We start from the raw sequence: 17,438 nt of genomic DNA, 5'->3' as shown, positions 1-17,438 counted from the left end.
TACACATCAGTACAAGGCTATCACCAAATTACCACACAACACAGAGATCACTTCAGTGGATCCTTTGTTCCATATTATTTTCACCAACCAAAGTATCTTGCCACAAAGAACCACAATCAAGGCACAAAGGTAAGAGGAGGAGAGTCTGGACAAAGTCCTATTGAGGTGGTAGGAGGAACTGAAATGCCCTCAATAAACTGCAGATTCTTCTCTCAGTCATTTCTGTGAAGATTACCCAAACAGCAGATAATCCAAATTAGTTTAGTTTGGTTTGGCATGCATCACTTTTACCTTTTATGACAACATATGTACCCTATAAGTTGTTTATTTTGGCCTAACATGAAAATCATTTACATTCTCTGAAAAGGGAAATGGCAAACGGTGAGGGATGGCAACAAACAAGCAAAAGCCTGGCTTTTGTTAACACCAGTTCCAGGACAGATGCACACAGGCCAAAGAAAGTTGCCTATTTGGCCATTCCCTATACACCACCCTCTTCTACCCTGCCCTTAGGGTGAGGAAGACTCTATTACCTTTCTTCCTTTCTGGCTTGGACACCTTGGCCAGGTAACAAGGCTGACAATTTGGGAGTAGCTACTTCATAACATTCTTCACGGCCAGGGCTTTGGATACAAATACCTTTCTCTTTCCTCTAATACCTGACTCTCCTTTCCAATTTCCCTTGGGAAAACTGTGAAACGATATGTCTTGCAGGATCTCTTCTACCTCGGCTCTAGAGAGGAGCAAGGTGACTGACTTCTTGGTGTAAAGAGGCAGGCAATCAGCCAACTCTGCTGAAGGCTGAGGCAGGGACCTGGGTTCTCCTCTGCTTTCTTTTTAGCCTCTCCTTTCCACATTCCTACCTCTGGCCAATACTACCCATAATGGCAATCTTACCCTTGGAATGGAAGACCAAAGAAACCTCCCTCCCCTTCATTAATCTCTAGGAACTTGTTCCTTTAACCCACTTCCCTGACCTTCCTTCTAACCTTGTTGATGTCAGACATCTGCCCTCAGAAAAACTCCTCAACCGAGACCCATGAGAGCATCTGTCATTCATCTTTCTTTAATTTAGAGGTACACAGACTCCTGTGATCTACCTCAAGAAGCAAGACTATCCTGGGTCAAAGAACCCCCTAAAAGATGTGCAGGGGTTCTGTTTCCTCCTCTGGTTTGAGAAAGTCAGACCCTCACAGATTTTGTTTCTGGAAAAGCCTCTCCTTCCTTCCCAACCCGTCCTTGTGCAACAGAAAACCTGATGGACTTCAGGGCAGATAATCCTCTGGGAACCAGCTCCTTGCCCTGACAGGAGGGAGACACAGCTGTGCTCTCTCATCCAGCCCAGTCCTGCCTCCCCCTCCACACAAAACCATCCTAGAAACTGAGGTGTTTCTCCAAGATGATTCAGGACTGGAACCAGGTGGACACGAACACGTTCCAGCAGGACACAGGAAGGAGGCCCGTAGCACTTGACCCTGCCTCACCCCAGGTATTCCCACATCCCAACCTGTCACTCCCAATCTGTTGGGGGTCTGATGGTAAGTGGTGCAGCATTCTTCCGTCCAGCCCGGATGCCCGGGTAGAAGAGGGGCCAAAGTTTCTCAGTAAAAGTATCAGTGAAGGTGTAGATATGAGAGCGGTCTGTGACATTGTAGAAAGACAGTGTGCCGGCCTCATAGTCTAGGAATATGCCTACCCGCTTGGGTTTCACCTTGATGTGCAAAGGGGTAAAAGGTGTGGTGGTGGCCGCATACTTGTCCCCATTCCATAGCCGCACCCGCCAGTAACCAGTCTCAGGGAGTGGAGTCAACTCGCCCTTTCGGCTCACGGAGTCCCGGCACACACCCACTGCCCAGTGGGTCTTGTCGCCCACCTCCACCTCCCAGTAGTGTCGACCTGAGGTGAAACCCTCAGTAGCCAGGACGCAAGGGTAGAAGGTGAAACGTCTTGGTGTATCAGGAAGATCCCGGAGTCTTGTCTCCACGAACTTGACACTCTTACGATCCTCCGACAGGACTAGGTTAGGATGAGCCGTCTCAGGATCCAGGGTCACATCCGCTGGCGGGAGAAGCCAGAGTGGGGAGCTAGATGAGGATGGGAATAGCTAAACGCCCCTGCCTCACTCTTCCAGCCTGCCTTTACAGAGCCTGGTCCCTTAAAGGTCCCCAGAACAACTTTCTCAATCCATGGTGTCACCTAAGGGAGGGGAGAAAGCAATGGCTCACTTCTCACACTGACCCTAAACAGATAATCTCTTGACTCTGCAGGGGCTGGTAATCTAGGTTCCTGCCTGGTCCTCTCTTCATCTCCCTCTGACATCATCATTTATTTTACTATGTAGACAAGTACAAGGTACAGCCTGAGGGCCAGAAAAAATGGAAAGTGTTAAGAAGAATGCAGAGCAAGACAGCATATGGCCTAGGGATAGAGTGACCATGTGTCTGTTTTCTGAGAACTGGCCTCGTTTATGACTTTATGACTATTTTTTCCTGCATATTAACATTAATATAATGATACTCCCTTTCACTTTATTTTTTTTTTTGAGATGGAGTCTTGCTCTGTCCCCCAGGCTGGAGTGCAGTGGCACAATCTCAGCTCACTGCAACCTCCACTCCCGGATTCAAGCAGTTCTCCTGCTTCAGCCTCCAGAGTAGCTGGGATTGCAAGGTGCGTGCCACCACAGCTGGCTAGTTTTTGTATTTTTAGTAGAGACGGGGTTTCATCAAGTTGGCCAGGCTGATCTTGAACTCTTGACCTCAGGTAATCCTCCAGCCTTGGCCTCCCAAAGTGTTACGATTACAGGTGTGAGCCACCCAGTCTTTCAAGGTTATGCAAGTTTACATGATAAATTATATAATCACTCTACCCGATGCCTTTGGCAAATTATTTAACCTTTCTGGGTCTCTATTTAGAAAAGTATCGACCTAAGAGTAGATAACACTTAAGGCTTCCTCTCACTCCAAGTTCTGTGACTCAGGGTGAGAGTAAAAGCCAGGTAAAGGGGTAGGTGTGGGTGGGAGCAAGAAAAGTGAGAGATGGGATAACTCAAACCCACATAAGGTAAGACCTAAAAGCTTTCTTCTCTCTAGTGGTTCCTTCTAGTTTCCTTTTGGCAGCAACTCACCAATTAGCTGTTTAAGGATTTTCCTTAGGGCAAAGTACTGTCGGGGGAAATTGCTGAAGTTCTTTTCCAGCTCTATGGATACTGAAGTCACCTCCATGGTCTTCACCTTCTCACATCTAGGAAGGATAGGGAGACAGGGAAGAAAGGGTGGAGTCAGGGGGAAGCTCCAGCCAAGTGACTATTCAGGTGTTAACATCTTTAGGGAGTAAATGAAATTCTCTATCTTCCCTCTTTCTTCCTCCTCCATGAAGAGCTCACCTTTTGCTTTCTTTTACTAATCCAAGGAGAGCCTTATAATCTTGTGGACAGATCCTAATTTTGAGAGTGAGCCTCAGAACTTTCTAAAAATATTCCTATATTTCATGCAAATGGATAATTGTCCTTCATGCTCTCCGAACTCCTTCTTCCTGCCATCTTGTTTGGACACAGTTCCACCCACTGGCACTGCCTTATCATTCTCCTTCTCAAGGAGTCCTGATGTTTACAGGGGAAAAGGGATTATTATTCCCAATAATTTGTTCTCTACCTGGCTTCATGGGGGCAATGAACCTTCTCCCATACCCTGCCCAGATGCTACATGACTTTCCCAATCTTACCCCTGACCCAAACTCCTGACTGTACCCCTCCTCTCTAAGCCAAGACCTAACTCACTCAAAGAGATACAACAATCACTTACTTTTCCAGGGTACTTTTGACATCCTAGAAGGAAGGAGAAAAGAAAGCAATATTGGTCCTGGTAGTCAACGGTCCTGAATGCAAAAGGTTCCCGTTCCTCCCCAAAGTTCCACAGCTACAAAATAGGCATAGGATAAACTGAGGGTCACACAATGCAAGAAGAGCTCCAGAGGGACCTGAGTGTACTTCTTCCAACCTAATCCCTACTTTCAATTTTTGGTCATCATGAAACCTGGTAATTTATATCACTTCCCAATTATTTCTTTTATGTTTGTCTTTGCTCCTCAAGGGTGCTGGGAGCTCCCTACAGGAATCAGGGATTGTGTCAGTCTTTACTCTGTCCCCCAAGTACCAACCACATATCTCAGTCTCCTTGAGGATCAGTACAGAGAGTTCCAGACTGGTGGCATAGGAACAAATCACACATTCCTGTTACCATTTGGCATCCTTTGTCTTGCATTAGTTAATAAACATTAATAACTGGTCAGGCATAGTAGCTCATGCTTGTAATCCCAGCACTTTGATAGACCAAGGCAGGTAGATCACTTGAGATCAGTAGTTCAAGACCAGCCTGGCCAACATGGTGAAACCCCATCTCTACTAAAAATACAAAAATTAGCCGGGCATGGCGGTGTGCACTTGTAATCCCAGCTACTTGGGAGGCTGAGGCAGGAGAATCGCTTGAACCCGGGAGGTAAAGGTTGCAGACAGCCAAGATCATGCCACTGCACTCTAGCCTGGGCAACAGAGCAAGATTCCGTCTCAAAAAAAAAAAAAAAAAAAAGGAACAATAAACATTAATAACTGTGTGCTAATGCTGATTTGTGAATACTTGGGGTCCAGAAGACAAAGAAGACAAATCTCTGTCCCACAGGATTTCCCAGTTTAATGTGGAAAGCAGAACACACATACATGAAAGGACACAGAAATAAATACCAAGCAATACATAACATAAATGTACAATGAAGCCTCACTGATTGGAATGCTGGTAATCTAATCTCTAAGATTAAAAAATATGTTCCCTACAGTTTTGCTAACACCATTCATTTATTTAAGAGAACAAACTATTTCAAACACTTTAGAGGTATTATTAATATTTACATATCAAAAGCAAATTATTTATACATAATTTCAGGCTACCTCATTTTATTGCACTTTGCTTTACTGTGTTTTGTTGACACTGTGTGTTTTTCAACTGGAAGGTTGGTGGCAACCTGTGTCGAGCAAGTCTACTGGCACCGTTTTTTCCAACAGCATGTGTTCACTTCATGTCTCTGTCACATTTTGATAATTCTCACAATATTTCACACTTTTTCATGATTATATCTAGTATGAGCTGTGATCAGTGATCTTTGATGTTACTACTGTAATTGTTTTGGGGCACTTATATGAACTGCATTCATATAAGATGAAAAATTTAATTAATAAATATGTTAAACATTTTATGTATTCTAACTGATCCACTACCAGCCATTCTCTTATCTTTCTCCATCTCCTCTGGCCTCTCTATTCCCTGAGACATAACAATATTAAAATTACACCAATTAATAATCCTACAATAGCCTCTAAGTGTTCAAGTGATAGAAGAGTCACATGTCTCTCACTTTAAATCAACACCTAGAGATGTTTAAGCTTAGTGAGGAAGGCATGTTGAAAGCCAAGATGGGCTGAAAGATAGGCCTCTTGTGCCAAACAGCAAGCCAAGCTGTGAATGCTAACGAAAAGTTACTGAAGAAAATTAAAAGTGCTACTTCAGTGAACACATGAATGATGAGAAAGTGAAACAGCTTTATTGCTGAGATGGAGAAAATTTTAGTGATCTGGATATAAGATCATTTCCCATAAGCCAAAGCCCAATCCAGAAGCTCCACCTCTCTTCAGTTCTATGAAAGCTGAGAGAGGTAAGGAAGCTGCAGAAGAAAAGTTTAAAGTTAGGTAGGTTGGTTTAAGAAAAGAAACCATCTCTGTAACAAAAAAGTACAAGGAGAAGCAAATGCTGATGCAGAAGCTGCAGTAAGTTATCCAGAAGATCTTGCTGAGATTATTATCCAGAGATTATTGTGAAGGGATTATAATTATCCAGATATTACTGATGAAGGTGACTACACTAAACAACACATTTTCAATGTAAACAAAACAGCCTTCTATTCAAGAAAGATACTATCTAGGGCTTTAAGAGTTAGAAAGAAGTCAATGCCTGGCTGCAAAGCTTCAAAGGACAGGATGGCTCTATTATTAGAAGGCAGCTGGTGACTTTAAGTTGAAACCAATGCTCACTTACCATTTCAAAAATCCTAGGTCTCTTAAGAATTATGCTAAATCTACGTTCCCTGTGCTCTAGAAATGGAACAACGAAGCCTACACGACAGCACATCTGTTTACAGCATGGTATATTAAATATATTTAATTAAAAAAAATTACTTTTTGTAGAGATGGGGTGGCACTATATTGCCCAGACTGGTCTTGAATTCCTGGGCTTAAGCAATCCTCTCACCTCGGCCTCCCAGAATGCTCGGATTATAGGTGTGAGCTACTGTGCCTAGTATTTACTGGGATTTTTTTTTTTTTTTTGGGGGGGGCAGAGTTCTGCTCTTGTCACCCAGGAGGGAGTGTAATGGCATGATCTTGGCTCACTGCAACTTCCCCTTTCTGGGTTCAAGTGATTCTCCTGCCTCAGCCTCCCAAGTAGCTGGGATCACAGGCACCCACCATCATGCCCAGCTAATTTTTTTTTTTTTGAGACAGAGTTTTGTTCTTGTTGCCCAGGCTGGAGTGCAATGGTGCCATCTCGGCTCACTGCAACCTCCACCTCCTAGGTTCAAGTGATTCTCCTGTCTCAGCTTCCCGAGTAGCTGGGATTACAGGCATATGCCACCATGCCTGGCTAATTTCTTTTTGTATTTTTAGTACAGACAGGGTTTCTGCATGTTGGTCAGGCTGTTCTCGAACTCCCAACCTCAGGTGATCCACCTGCCTTGGCCTCCCAAAGTGCTGGGATTACAGGCATAAGCCACTGCACCTGGCCTAATTTTTGTATTTTTAGTAGAGATGGGGTTTCACCATCTTGGCCAGGCTCAACTCACACTCCTGACCTCAGGCAATCCACCTGCCTCGGCCTCCCAGGGCGCTGAGATTACAGGCATAAGCCACCATGCCTGTCCCTTTACTGAAAATTTTAAGTTGAGACCTACTGCTCAGAGAAAAGATTTCTTTCAAAATAGTACTGCTCATTGACAATGCACCTGATCACCCAAAAGTTCTGATAGAGATGTAAAATGAGATTCATGTTGTTTTCACATCTGCATCCAGTCGGCAGTCCATGGATCAAAGAGTAATTTTGACTTTCAAGTCTTACTTAATAAATATACTTCATTAAGCTGCCATAAATAGTGATTTTTCTGATAGATCTGGGCAAAGTAAATTGAAGACTTTCTGGTAAAGATTCATCATTCTAGATGCCATTAAGAACATTTGTATTTGTGAAAGGAGGCCAAAATATCAGTATCAACAGGCATTTGGAAGAAGTCTATTCCAATCCTCATGGATGACTTTTAGGGACTTCAGTGGAGTTAAGTAACTACAGATGTGGGTTTTCAAAGATTTTCAAAGAAGTTCTACTGTGAGTAATATGCTACTAAACAGCATCACATGCTCAGAGATATCTTTCATAAAAGGAAGAGTCAAAAGTAAACTTTGTTGTCTTATTTTAAGAAATTACCACAGCCACCCCAATCTTCAGCAACCACCATCTTGATCAGTCAATATTGACGCAAGACCGTTTACCATCAAAAAGATTACGATTCCACTAGGAAACCCAACAAATTAATGTGACTTGCTTTATCAAGATAATCACTTTATTGAAGTGGTCTGGAACTGAACCCACAGTATCTCTGAAGTATGCCTGTATCCTTTAAACTATGTTTCTGTTCTTTTTCAGCACTACATAAAATTTCAGGACTTAAAAGTAATGGTAACTGCATTAACAAAATTTTTAAAATAGGTTTTCACTAATTCAGACTAGACTTCCCTCCTTTCAAAAGAGTGAATTTTTTCTTTAGAACAGATTAAGCACATAATTGCTGACAAAACATAAGAACACAAAAATGATTATTAGAAGGGGATGGGAGAAATCAGATCAGCTTTTCTGTAGCAAAAATCCTTTGAGTATACCTAGAAGAACTGGATTTAGGGAAGCAGAGCAGAAGAATGAGCATCCCAGGCTGACAGAACAACTTGTGCAAAGCTACACTGCGCTTGACCTGAGGGGCTAGGCAGGGGCAAAGGTCGAACCTTAAGCATCTCGAAGCCCGACTGTAAGCACTTGCCCTCCACCTCAGCAGCCAAGTGGGCCAGGTCCCGGCGCTTGTCCCCAAGGTGAGCAGCATTTTCTCGGAGTCGCTGCAGAATGTCCTGTTCTTCTTCTTCCAGTCGTGAAAGCAACACCTGCTGTTCTTCGTCCAGCCGCCTATGAAGCTCTTCAAACTCTCTTAAGATCTGCTGTCGGCGACTTTCCACTAATCTCTGAAAAAAGAGGGAAGATGTTATATCAGCAGGGTCAGTGGGTTATAAGGAAGCCTTTCTCTCACCCACCATATGTATGAATTGACAGAGACTTCCAGTTTTATTGAAAATGGTTTAACAAAGGCTGGGTGTGGTGACGCATGCCTGTAATTCCAGAACTTTGGGAGGCTGAGGCAGGTGGATTGCTTGAGCTCAGGAGTTTGAGACCAGCTTAGGCAACACGGTGAAACTCTAACTCTACAAAAAATAGAAAAATTAGCTGGGTGTGGTGGTGCATTCCTGTAGTCTCAGCTATTGGAGAGGCTGAGGTGGGATGATGGCTTGAGCCCAGAAGGCAAAGGTTGCAGTGAGCTGAGATTCCTGCACCATTGTACTCCAGCCTGGGCAACAGATAGAGTAAAAAATAAATAAATAAATAAATAAATAAAAAAGGTTTAACAGAACACTCATTTTCTGCTTCATTGGAATTTCCTTCTGTAAAGAATGGCTCCATCCCCATCACCCCCCACTGACGACTTGGTAGTGACCATTAGGGATACATATGTATTTTTAATTTAAGATAAAAAACTCAATGATATAACATTCACTATTACAGATACCAGAGATAGCTGTGTTATTACCAACTGTAAAGTTCTAGTTAATTCAATCTGTCAAGAAAAGGAAAGTACAGGCTCATGCCTGTAAACTTAGTGCTCAGGACGCCCAGGTGAGAGGATCACTTGAGGCCCAGAGTCTGAGACCAACCTGGACAACATGATGAGACATTGTCTCAACTAAAAAGAAAAAAAAAAAAATTAGTTGAGTGTGGTAGTACACATCTGCAGTCTTAGCTACTCAAAAGGCTGAGACAAGAGGATGGATGGCTTGAATCCCAGAGTTCAAGTTAGTGTACTATGATCACTACTGTGCTCCAGCCTGGGAGAGTGAGATTCTGCCTCAAAACAAACAACAATAAAAACAACACAATGAAAAGTACAAATACTAAAAAGTTAAAAGTTGTCATTCTTTGCATATTGCAACACATCCACCAGATAAAAACCAGAGAACCAACTGGGAAAGTATAAGAATCAGTTAAGAGTTTAATAATGGGTTGTTACAAAATATACATATGTAGATTTCAGGGCTGAACTTGTTAAATTGTTTCAAGTCACTTCAGAGAACTGGTAATTCCTACCCCAGGAACAGGTTCCAGAGGTTTATTAGTAATTAGCTGCTTGAAATTTGAAATATGATTTCTTTAAGCCAGCACATAGACTGAAGCCTCTAGCATTCCTGAAATTTGATAATATAGGACTCAAACACCAGCCATAACACTTTCTGAGAATTATCAGTGTATCTTCTCTTCTGCATCTCCACTAAAATAAATAGTGATCTTCCCAAAGAAAGATTCCTCAAGCATCATGTGACTGATGGTGAAGCAAAGTGAGCAGGAGAGGGTGGGACTCTAGAGTGGATAGGGAATGAAAGGCAGGCCTGAGGGTGGCGAGTGAGGATGCAAAGCCAGGATGGGGATGACAAGCATGGCATTTGTGGATTCAAGCTAGTTCCTAGCAGAGGCTGACTAGTTCTTTTTATTTCAGGGCCACTTGCTGCTTCACTTTCCACTGCTGCCTTCTCAGTGCACATCTAAACAAAATATATTCTCACAGCTGCCCTCAGTAAAACACAGCCTTTTTGTGTATGTGAGTGCATGAGTACATGTGTGTGCATGCATGTGTGTTTGTTTAGGGGTGATGTATGGGTGTAAGTTTAACATTCATGACTGTGATAAATAGGAAGCAAAAAGGCTCTTCCTGTTATAAACCCATAATCTCTTTTTTTTTTTTTCACTATATTTGTAGGGCAATGGTTCTTAATGAAGGTGTTACCTCCCTCTGAAAATATTTCGGAAATGGACACATATTCTTGTGTCATATTCATGTTTGGGGGAGTTCCTGACGAGGATGCTAGCACTCCTCCAATGTGTGAGACAACCCGGCATAGTGAATTGACTTGTAACATTTTCTAATGTCCTGCGGGATATTAAAAAACATAGGCCTGGGCTTGAATGCCATTTTATATAGTATAAACACAGACTAATTCTTACATGGTTTTACTAGACATGAATTTTTTAGCAATAGCTGAATAAAACTCAAAATTATATTTTGTTTTACTTAGAATTTTACCAAAAATTATTATAAAAAATCGTATCACCAACAGCTAAGCTACCTATGGTGTTTCAATCACATTGACACATATCCATCTCAGTCTGAATTTGTATTTATTGCATTGCTGATGACACATATAGGTGCAAGCATATAACTGGCTACACTGTAAACTACTCTTTCAGGGTAGTCATGTCCAAATATTACATACCATCTTTTATCATCAGTTATGTTTCATTATGTGTTATACTATATTGAGACACAATAAGGCTCTTTAAAATTTAAAATTACATATATAGGTTATTTTACCTGTAATTTTCAGTTAGCATAATTACAAATGATTTTTAAAAGCGGCATTGAGTCTGATAAGGGAGGAGAGAGAATTCAGATGGTTACAAGAGGAATGCTGGTGGTAGTTTCAGAGGCCACTGAAATGACAATTTACAATTTAAAAACCACGACAGTTCTGTTCAAACACTTAGAAGGTTTTAAAAAAGTGTATTTCCCTCTGTATCGTTTACCTTCAAGAAGGTAATCAACATGAAGAAGAGAGTTAATGACTAGTAATAAGCCCCATTTTCGTATTTTTAGGTTTCTCAGAAGGCCTTTAAAAGAACAAAAAACTTTTTTAAAAGTTAACCTTTGTAACCAAAATTGGTTCAAATTTTAAAAAATTCAAATGCTTACTTTGGTAAAATGTATAAAGCACTAAGGTAGTAGTATTTGCTTTCTGATGAAATGTTGTCATTCATTTAAATATTTCTTTCTACAAATTAAAACTTGTATTTAATTTCTGGCGATCCCTAAATGTCCATTGTTAAAAACTCATTACTTCTTTGGGAAACCTTTAATGAGGCCAAATTTCTATGTTGTCTTCTTATGAACTTGCAGCTATGCTTTTTGTGCCATTACCTATTTTCTCCATTTAACTTTAAGCTCAAGGAGGGCAGGAACTGTGTTTTTGCTCATTGTTCCTCAGTGTCAAGTACAGGGTTCGGCCTAAACCAGGAGCTTAACAAATATTTACTGATTCATGAAGAACTAGTATTCCTGGTTTACCCACTTCCTGGCTTTATGATCTTGGACTAGCTGCTTATCCAAAGTCCATTTCCTTCTGTGTAAGCTGAAGGTAATAATACCTACCTTAAAGAATATCTAAGTTTACCCCTACATTTTACTAAAGATGATCTCAGGATTTCCTTCTCTTTGTCCTTTTCATAGCTTTTCTATGTCTCACTTACCCAATTTGGCCTGAACTCTTAAGATGCTAACAACCCTATAAATCTGGATTATCATGGATACTTTATGAATTAATGCACAGAACTCAATTCTAGTTATTATTTTTGCTACAAATGATAATTGTTCACTGTTCAATCGAAGAAACAAGACAGACACCAAAATACCATGCTACAAATAAGGCAATGCTATAAAAGAGGTGCAAAACTGTATGAAAATTAAGAAAGTTAATTTCTGAAGGGTCAGGAAAGGCTGCATAGGAAATGGTTTTCATTGCACCATAGAGATGAATAAGATCCTGTGGTGGAGGATGGAGAGGGGAAGAACATTCTAGGGTGGAACCAACATCATCTAGCTTACTTGAGTTATAAAAATGTGGTCCTAATATCATTGGATAGTTCTTCTGAGATTCTTGGTCAGCTACTTTTCCCTTTCTCCCCAGTGAATCTTCCAAATTCTCCTCTCTTCAATTCCTCTAAGAAATTCCCATCCCTGCCTTCTCAGCACAGAGCCTCCTTTGCTGCTTTAAAAAAGGAGTCCAAGAGACAAGAGCTTTCTCAGCTAACCAGATGTAAGATATTCTATCTGTTCTTTTCCCTTAAATCCCTCTTAAAGCTTAATTCATGACAAGTAATTTAAATACAATCTTTAATGACAATCAAGCCCAATAAAATACCATCATTTTTGAGAGAACTACATTTTTCTTTCTTTTTTTGTTGGAGACAGAGTCTCGCTCTGTTGCCCAGGCTGGAGTGTAATGGTGCAATCTCGGCTCACTGCAACTTCCACCGCCCAGGTTCAAGCAACGCTCCTGCCTCAGCCTCCTGAGTAGCTGGGACTACAGGTGCACACCACCACTCCCAGCTAATTTTTTTTGTATTTTAGTAGAGATGAGATTTACCACATTGCCCAGGGAGGTCTCAAACTCCTGAGCTCAATCTGCCCAACTTGGCCTCCAGAATTGTTGGGATTACAGGTGTGAGCCACCATGCCCTGCTGAGAACTGCGTTTTTCTTTTCTTTTTTTCCCAGTACATGTTCTCATCTAAGGGAACTGCATTTTTCTAATGAACCAGAATTGGCGGATTAAATTATATATAGTTAATTCCCTCAGAGGCAATACCCTTCAGAGCAGCCTACATGGGGTTGCCTGCCTTTACCTTGAGCTCACTAGGCTTCTTCTCCTCAGAGGACTTGCAGCGAGTGATCTCCTGCAGCTTCTGTTCCAGGGGCTCCAGACACTTCTGCAGTTTTTCCTGAAGGGTAGGGAGGAAGTGGGAGTGGTGACATTTGGGGTGGACTGGTACATCTATCATTCAGAGATTAAACTATTTGTTTTAAACCATTTATTTGCTTCCTAGCCATTTTACTGCCTCTTGATCTGATTTCCTTTCTTGCCTACAATTTGGGATGTCAACTTCCTACAGTCCCTCTTACTGCCACCAGCCTGTCCACATCACCTTCTCTGTTCACCCAACTGTCCTCTTACGGAATCTGAGATAGTTGTCACCAACTCCGTGTCTTTCCTCAAATCTTTCCATTTTCTTACTGAGGCAACTGCCTATTACCATCAAAGCAACCTTCTGTACCCTAATACCTTTCTTTAAACCTGTCTTCCCATCCACCTCTATCCACCTAAAATAAAAACTTATTATATTGTAAGTTACCTGAAATCTTACTTTCAAGACTAAAATAATTAAGCAAAGTATATGATAAAATGCTAACATATTAATATCTCGTTTCCTTTATTTAAACATTTTCCTGTGTCTCAGCAGTAAGTTCAATGATATGCCATGTTACCGATTACCTGGAGAAGCTGCAAACAACAGAATGGTTCAGCTTAGTCTGGTGAATATCAGTCTAAAGTGATATTACCTATTCCCAATACCAGTGTGAAAACAAGGAGCATTCTGAGCAGATAGGCAGAATGAAAACCAGACTACTTTTTAGTTCTTCCTAAGTTTAATCTCCATGTGGTTTCATTCATTTATGAAAATTATGATATTTTCCAAGACCACACATAACAATATTCACCCATAAGACTCATATGTATTGCAAAAGTCAGAAAGAAATTTTAGGGCAATTCTCACCATTGTCCTTTTTCAAGCTAGAGGACAACTCATCACACACACTGTGTGCCCCTGCACATACAGCTCTGAGGAGAATACAGAGTGAGTAGTAGGAGCTTACAATCTCTACATGGGAGTATATCTCATCCTCTGAGGTCCTTCCTTTTTACCCACATTGACATCATGTGTCTAATTCCCCACCTTGTACTCCTGTGTAGCGTCGTCCAGTGGCACAACGGTATGGGCCCGGTGGGTGTGGGAAATTGCACATATCAAGCATACAGCCTCCTGGTCCTCATAACAGAAAAGGCTAAGGGCTTCATGGTGTTGGGGGCAGAGGCTCTCGTCCCGGATCTTCCGCTTGACGGCCTGCAGCTGCTTGGCAATTTCTACCATACTGCCTAGTTGCCGATTAGGCCGGAGACTGCGGTAGCGCGATGTCTTTCGACAGACAGGACAAGGAAAGTCCCTCTCTAGGTCCTCCCACCAGCGGGTGATGCAAGCTTTGCAGAAGTTGTGCCCACACTCAATGATGACAGGCTCCTTCAGATACTCCAGGCACACAGAGCAGCTCGCCTCCACCTGTAAGTTCTCCAAAGCTGCAGCTGTGGAGGCTGCAGAGGCCCCAGCCTCTAACAGACTTGTCTCTGCCATAATTTAACTTGGGGGTGGGGAAGGGGACAAAGAAAATAAAAATGTTAATTGAACGTTTTATTTATTTATTTATTTTTGTATCCCTGCCTGACATTTACCCCTATGTTAAGTCCTAACTCCAGATTTTTGCCTCATCTTGTTATTCTCCATATTCTCTTCCAATCAATTCAACCCCTTTGTTTCTCCATTTCCAAAACTTGTGACTCCCAACGATCAACTTTTTTTGTTAGTAAACTGACACCCAACCCCCAATCTATCTTGTCTCTTACCTCTGCTTTCTCGTTAGAAAGAGAAGCTTCCTTCAACTCTAGCTCAGCATACTTCTTCTGATCCAGGCTCATTCCACTTGTATCTTAGAACCAATAGTTCCAGATCACTGTATCCTAGTTTGACATATGCTTCTAATAGACAAGAAAGGAATTTGGGGAGTAAAAAAGTCATAAAAATATTAACATTTCTTATATTAGTCATATTTTAATGTTATGAGAGCTTTATGATAAGTCCACTGGAGTCTAAGCTTGATTCTCTGACATTGTTCTCTCACGATATGCAACCTTTTCGCTTCCTCGGGCCCACTGGAAGAAGTGTCTTGGGCCAGACATAAAATACATTGACACTGATGATAGCTGATAAGCTTAAAAAAAAAGTCTGGGCATAATTTTTGTTCTATCAGTCACCACAGATAAGCAAAAAGAGTCCTCAAATTCAGTGTTAGATAACACTGTTCTAAAGTGTAATAAATGGAATGAATGAGGCAAAGGTGACAACCTCTTTGCAGGAAAACCTGAAATTGTTCTTCCTTTCATCAGACTAGCCTAAAGGAAGTATGCCCTCTTCTTGGAATGAAATGTTTCATGCAACATTCCATTTCTATAGTGTGCATTTGGACACTCATAACTGCTGAAAACTGATAAATTATGGCAACTACATTAAAGAGTGCATTACTGAGCCCACGCCAACAACTTCTTGAAAAGAGAGCAACATGTCTATTTGTAGTGACTGGACTCTTTCAATATAGCTATTGATAACTAATGCCTGGGCATACGTATCATATAGCTATTGATAACTAATGCCTGGGCATAATAGGTTCTGAAGTGGTTGGGAATTAAGAGAAGAGAGGCAATCAGATCTCCCTCAAGTGCAGCCTCAGAAGAACTGGAGATACATCAGAGAGATTTATGAAACAGAAGGTTGGTCCCCCAATCCATCCTTAAAACGTCGATACTTTTCGCCATAGGTAAGTTGACTTATCTATTCCCATAACCCTTCCTCCCCGACCCCCATCCTTATCCAGGGACCTAATGGAAGGAAGGAAATTTGGTAGATCTATGTGCTGAGAGATAAGTGGCCATGTAATGAGATGGGTTAACAACAACTGTTCCCGTATATATGGTTGGCACACACAAATGTGTTTGGTTTGGTGTAGGAGCTGATAACTTCTTTGGACTTGAATTTCTTCTGTCAGCAATAGGAGAGAAGTTCAGTCAGATGATTGTTCTCTACCTGTGGGAATCCAACTTTGACTAGTGGTGACCCTACCCCTTCCTCAGTCTTTTACAAATTAGGTGGCCTCCTCACCTGAGTAGAACTGTATGCACGGTAAGGCACCAGGATGGATCTAGACTGGCAAAGAAGTGGTGAGGGAAATAGGGAAAGGGTTAGGGAGGAATGGCGAGGACTTGGAGCTATAGCCATAGTGAGACCTTGAGTGCCTCTGGGTTGGTCCTTCCTCTCCATCTACTCCTTGTGTCTCAGCTGAAGGGCAAACTTCAGGGACATACTCATTTTGTTTCCACCACTGTTCAGGGTGTCCCACCTTGCGATCCTCTCCTGAGCGGGGGTCCACAACTCTGTCCCACCCCCATCTCCACCTTCTTCCGCCAGATCTGGGGCAGGGGGATTAGAGAGGGGAAAGAGGAAACGTCGTGGTTGACAGGGTAGGGAGGGATGCGTGTCCAGGTGAGGAAGAGGTATGACGTGAAGGTGGGATGCCCAACGCTATGACGCAGCCGAGACCCGCGGTGACTGCGTCAGAGTTTCACCCGGGGAGGTGAGCAGCAGCGGGACGGGGGAACAGCGGGGTAGCCAAGCAACGCCGGACGCGCTGACGTCGCCGGGGCGGCAAAACGTCCGCCCGGGCCCGAGGCGGGCGGAGGCAGCTGTGGTTACGTGCAGGGGGCCGGTGACGCAGTCGCGGGGCGCTGGGACGCGGCGTGCGGAGCCGGCCGGCGGGGGCAGGCCCCAGGCCCGGGCGCGGCGGCGGGACAGCACCTACCTTCCCGGCTTCGGGTCCGGGAGTGCGGGGCGCGGAGCCGCCGGAGCGCTGCCTCCCTCCTTCCTCCTCCCCTCGCCCCCGCCCCGCGGCGCGACACACAATACTCGCCGGAAGCGGAAGCCGCACCGAGGCTCGTGTCAGTGGAACCCAGGGTGTCGGCAGGCGGTCGCGGCCGGGTCTAGCGGTGCCTGCGGAAGAAGAAGAAAGAGGCCTGGCGATGAGAACCAGCAGGAGGAATCGAGGGCGAGAAGGGACCCGGAGGGGCAGGTGGCTGAGATGCTGGCGGCCAGGTGACCCGAGGAATCCTCTGGAGAGAGAGGCCCGCGCATGCGCGTGCCCGAGCGCTGAAGCCCATTGCCCGCAGGGCGCTGGACGGGCGCCCCGGCCGGCGAGCCTGTCTCGTCCAGGCTCCAGGCCCCGACCCTGGCCAGGTGCCGCCGCTCCCCGGTGCAGCCGGGAGTCGCTGAGGAGGGCGGGGCGGGGGCGGCTTGTGGACTTCCACACTTTTCCTGTCTTCGGGCCAGTCCGGTGAGAGGGTGGCTAGCTGTGGCGGCGGCCAATTACGTGGCGGACCTGCGGGGCTCAGCTGGCACGTCACTTCCGACTAGTGGAGTTTTGGCCTTTTAACATTCAGGGATTAGGTAAGTTCTCCCCGCTGTAGACTCCAAATGCTCTTTGTCCTGCTTCTGCTTGGCGAAATTTACCAAAATTACCCACCCCGCTGCAGTGGGAGCCGGGAGA

At 43.5% G+C, this 17,438-nt stretch overlaps 1 protein-coding gene across 3 annotated transcripts; it reads right to left on the bottom strand.

Annotated features, from left to right (window-relative positions):
- Window positions 1-47: 47 nt before the first annotated feature.
- On the bottom strand, window positions 48-16,962 carry LOC116545255 (E3 ubiquitin-protein ligase TRIM39). 3 transcript variants are annotated; one of them, XM_032271841.1, is made up of 8 exons: window positions 16,824-16,962; window positions 14,692-14,823; window positions 13,970-14,429; window positions 12,860-12,955; window positions 8,090-8,320; window positions 3,801-3,823; window positions 3,125-3,240; window positions 48-2,058 (listed from the first exon to the last, which is right to left on the bottom strand). In XM_032271841.1, the coding sequence occupies exons 3-8, from the start codon at window positions 14,420-14,422 to the stop codon at window positions 1,511-1,513; spliced, it is 1,467 nt and encodes a 488-aa protein (XP_032127732.1). In that variant the 5' UTR covers window positions 14,423-14,429; window positions 14,692-14,823; window positions 16,824-16,962; the 3' UTR covers window positions 48-1,510. The 3 variants fall into 3 exon arrangements, with proteins under 3 accessions (XP_032127732.1, XP_032127731.1, XP_032127730.1); XM_032271840.1 differs by having other exon boundaries at window positions 16,806-16,889; XM_032271839.1 differs by lacking the exon at window positions 16,824-16,962 and adding an exon at window positions 16,698-16,788.
- Window positions 16,963-17,438: the final 476 nt, after the last annotated feature.

Source organism: Sapajus apella, unplaced genomic scaffold (assembly GCF_009761245.1).
Source record: "Sapajus apella isolate SASKATOON/1434 unplaced genomic scaffold, GSC_monkey_1.0 scaffold252, whole genome shotgun sequence".
Lineage (NCBI taxonomy): Eukaryota > Metazoa > Chordata > Mammalia > Primates > Cebidae > Sapajus > Sapajus apella.
This window is presented reverse-complemented; position numbering and strand designations above follow the sequence as displayed.

What these genes read in the sequence shown, in the direction of transcription:
- LOC116545255 (XM_032271841.1), bottom strand. Translation starts at nt 14,422, where the DNA reads ATGGCAGAGACAAGTCTGTTAGAGGCTGGGGCCTCTGCAGCCTCCACA. An exon ending in AGAAGCCTAGTGAGCTCAAG is followed by an intron (nt 8,321 to 12,859) that starts GTAAAGGCAGGC and finishes CTCTTTTTTCAG; the next exon opens with AGATTAGTGGAAAGTCGCCG. An exon ending in AATCCTTAAACAGCTAATTG is followed by an intron (nt 2,059 to 3,124) that starts GTGAGTTGCTGC and finishes TTCTCCCGCCAG; the next exon opens with CGGATGTGACCCTGGATCCT.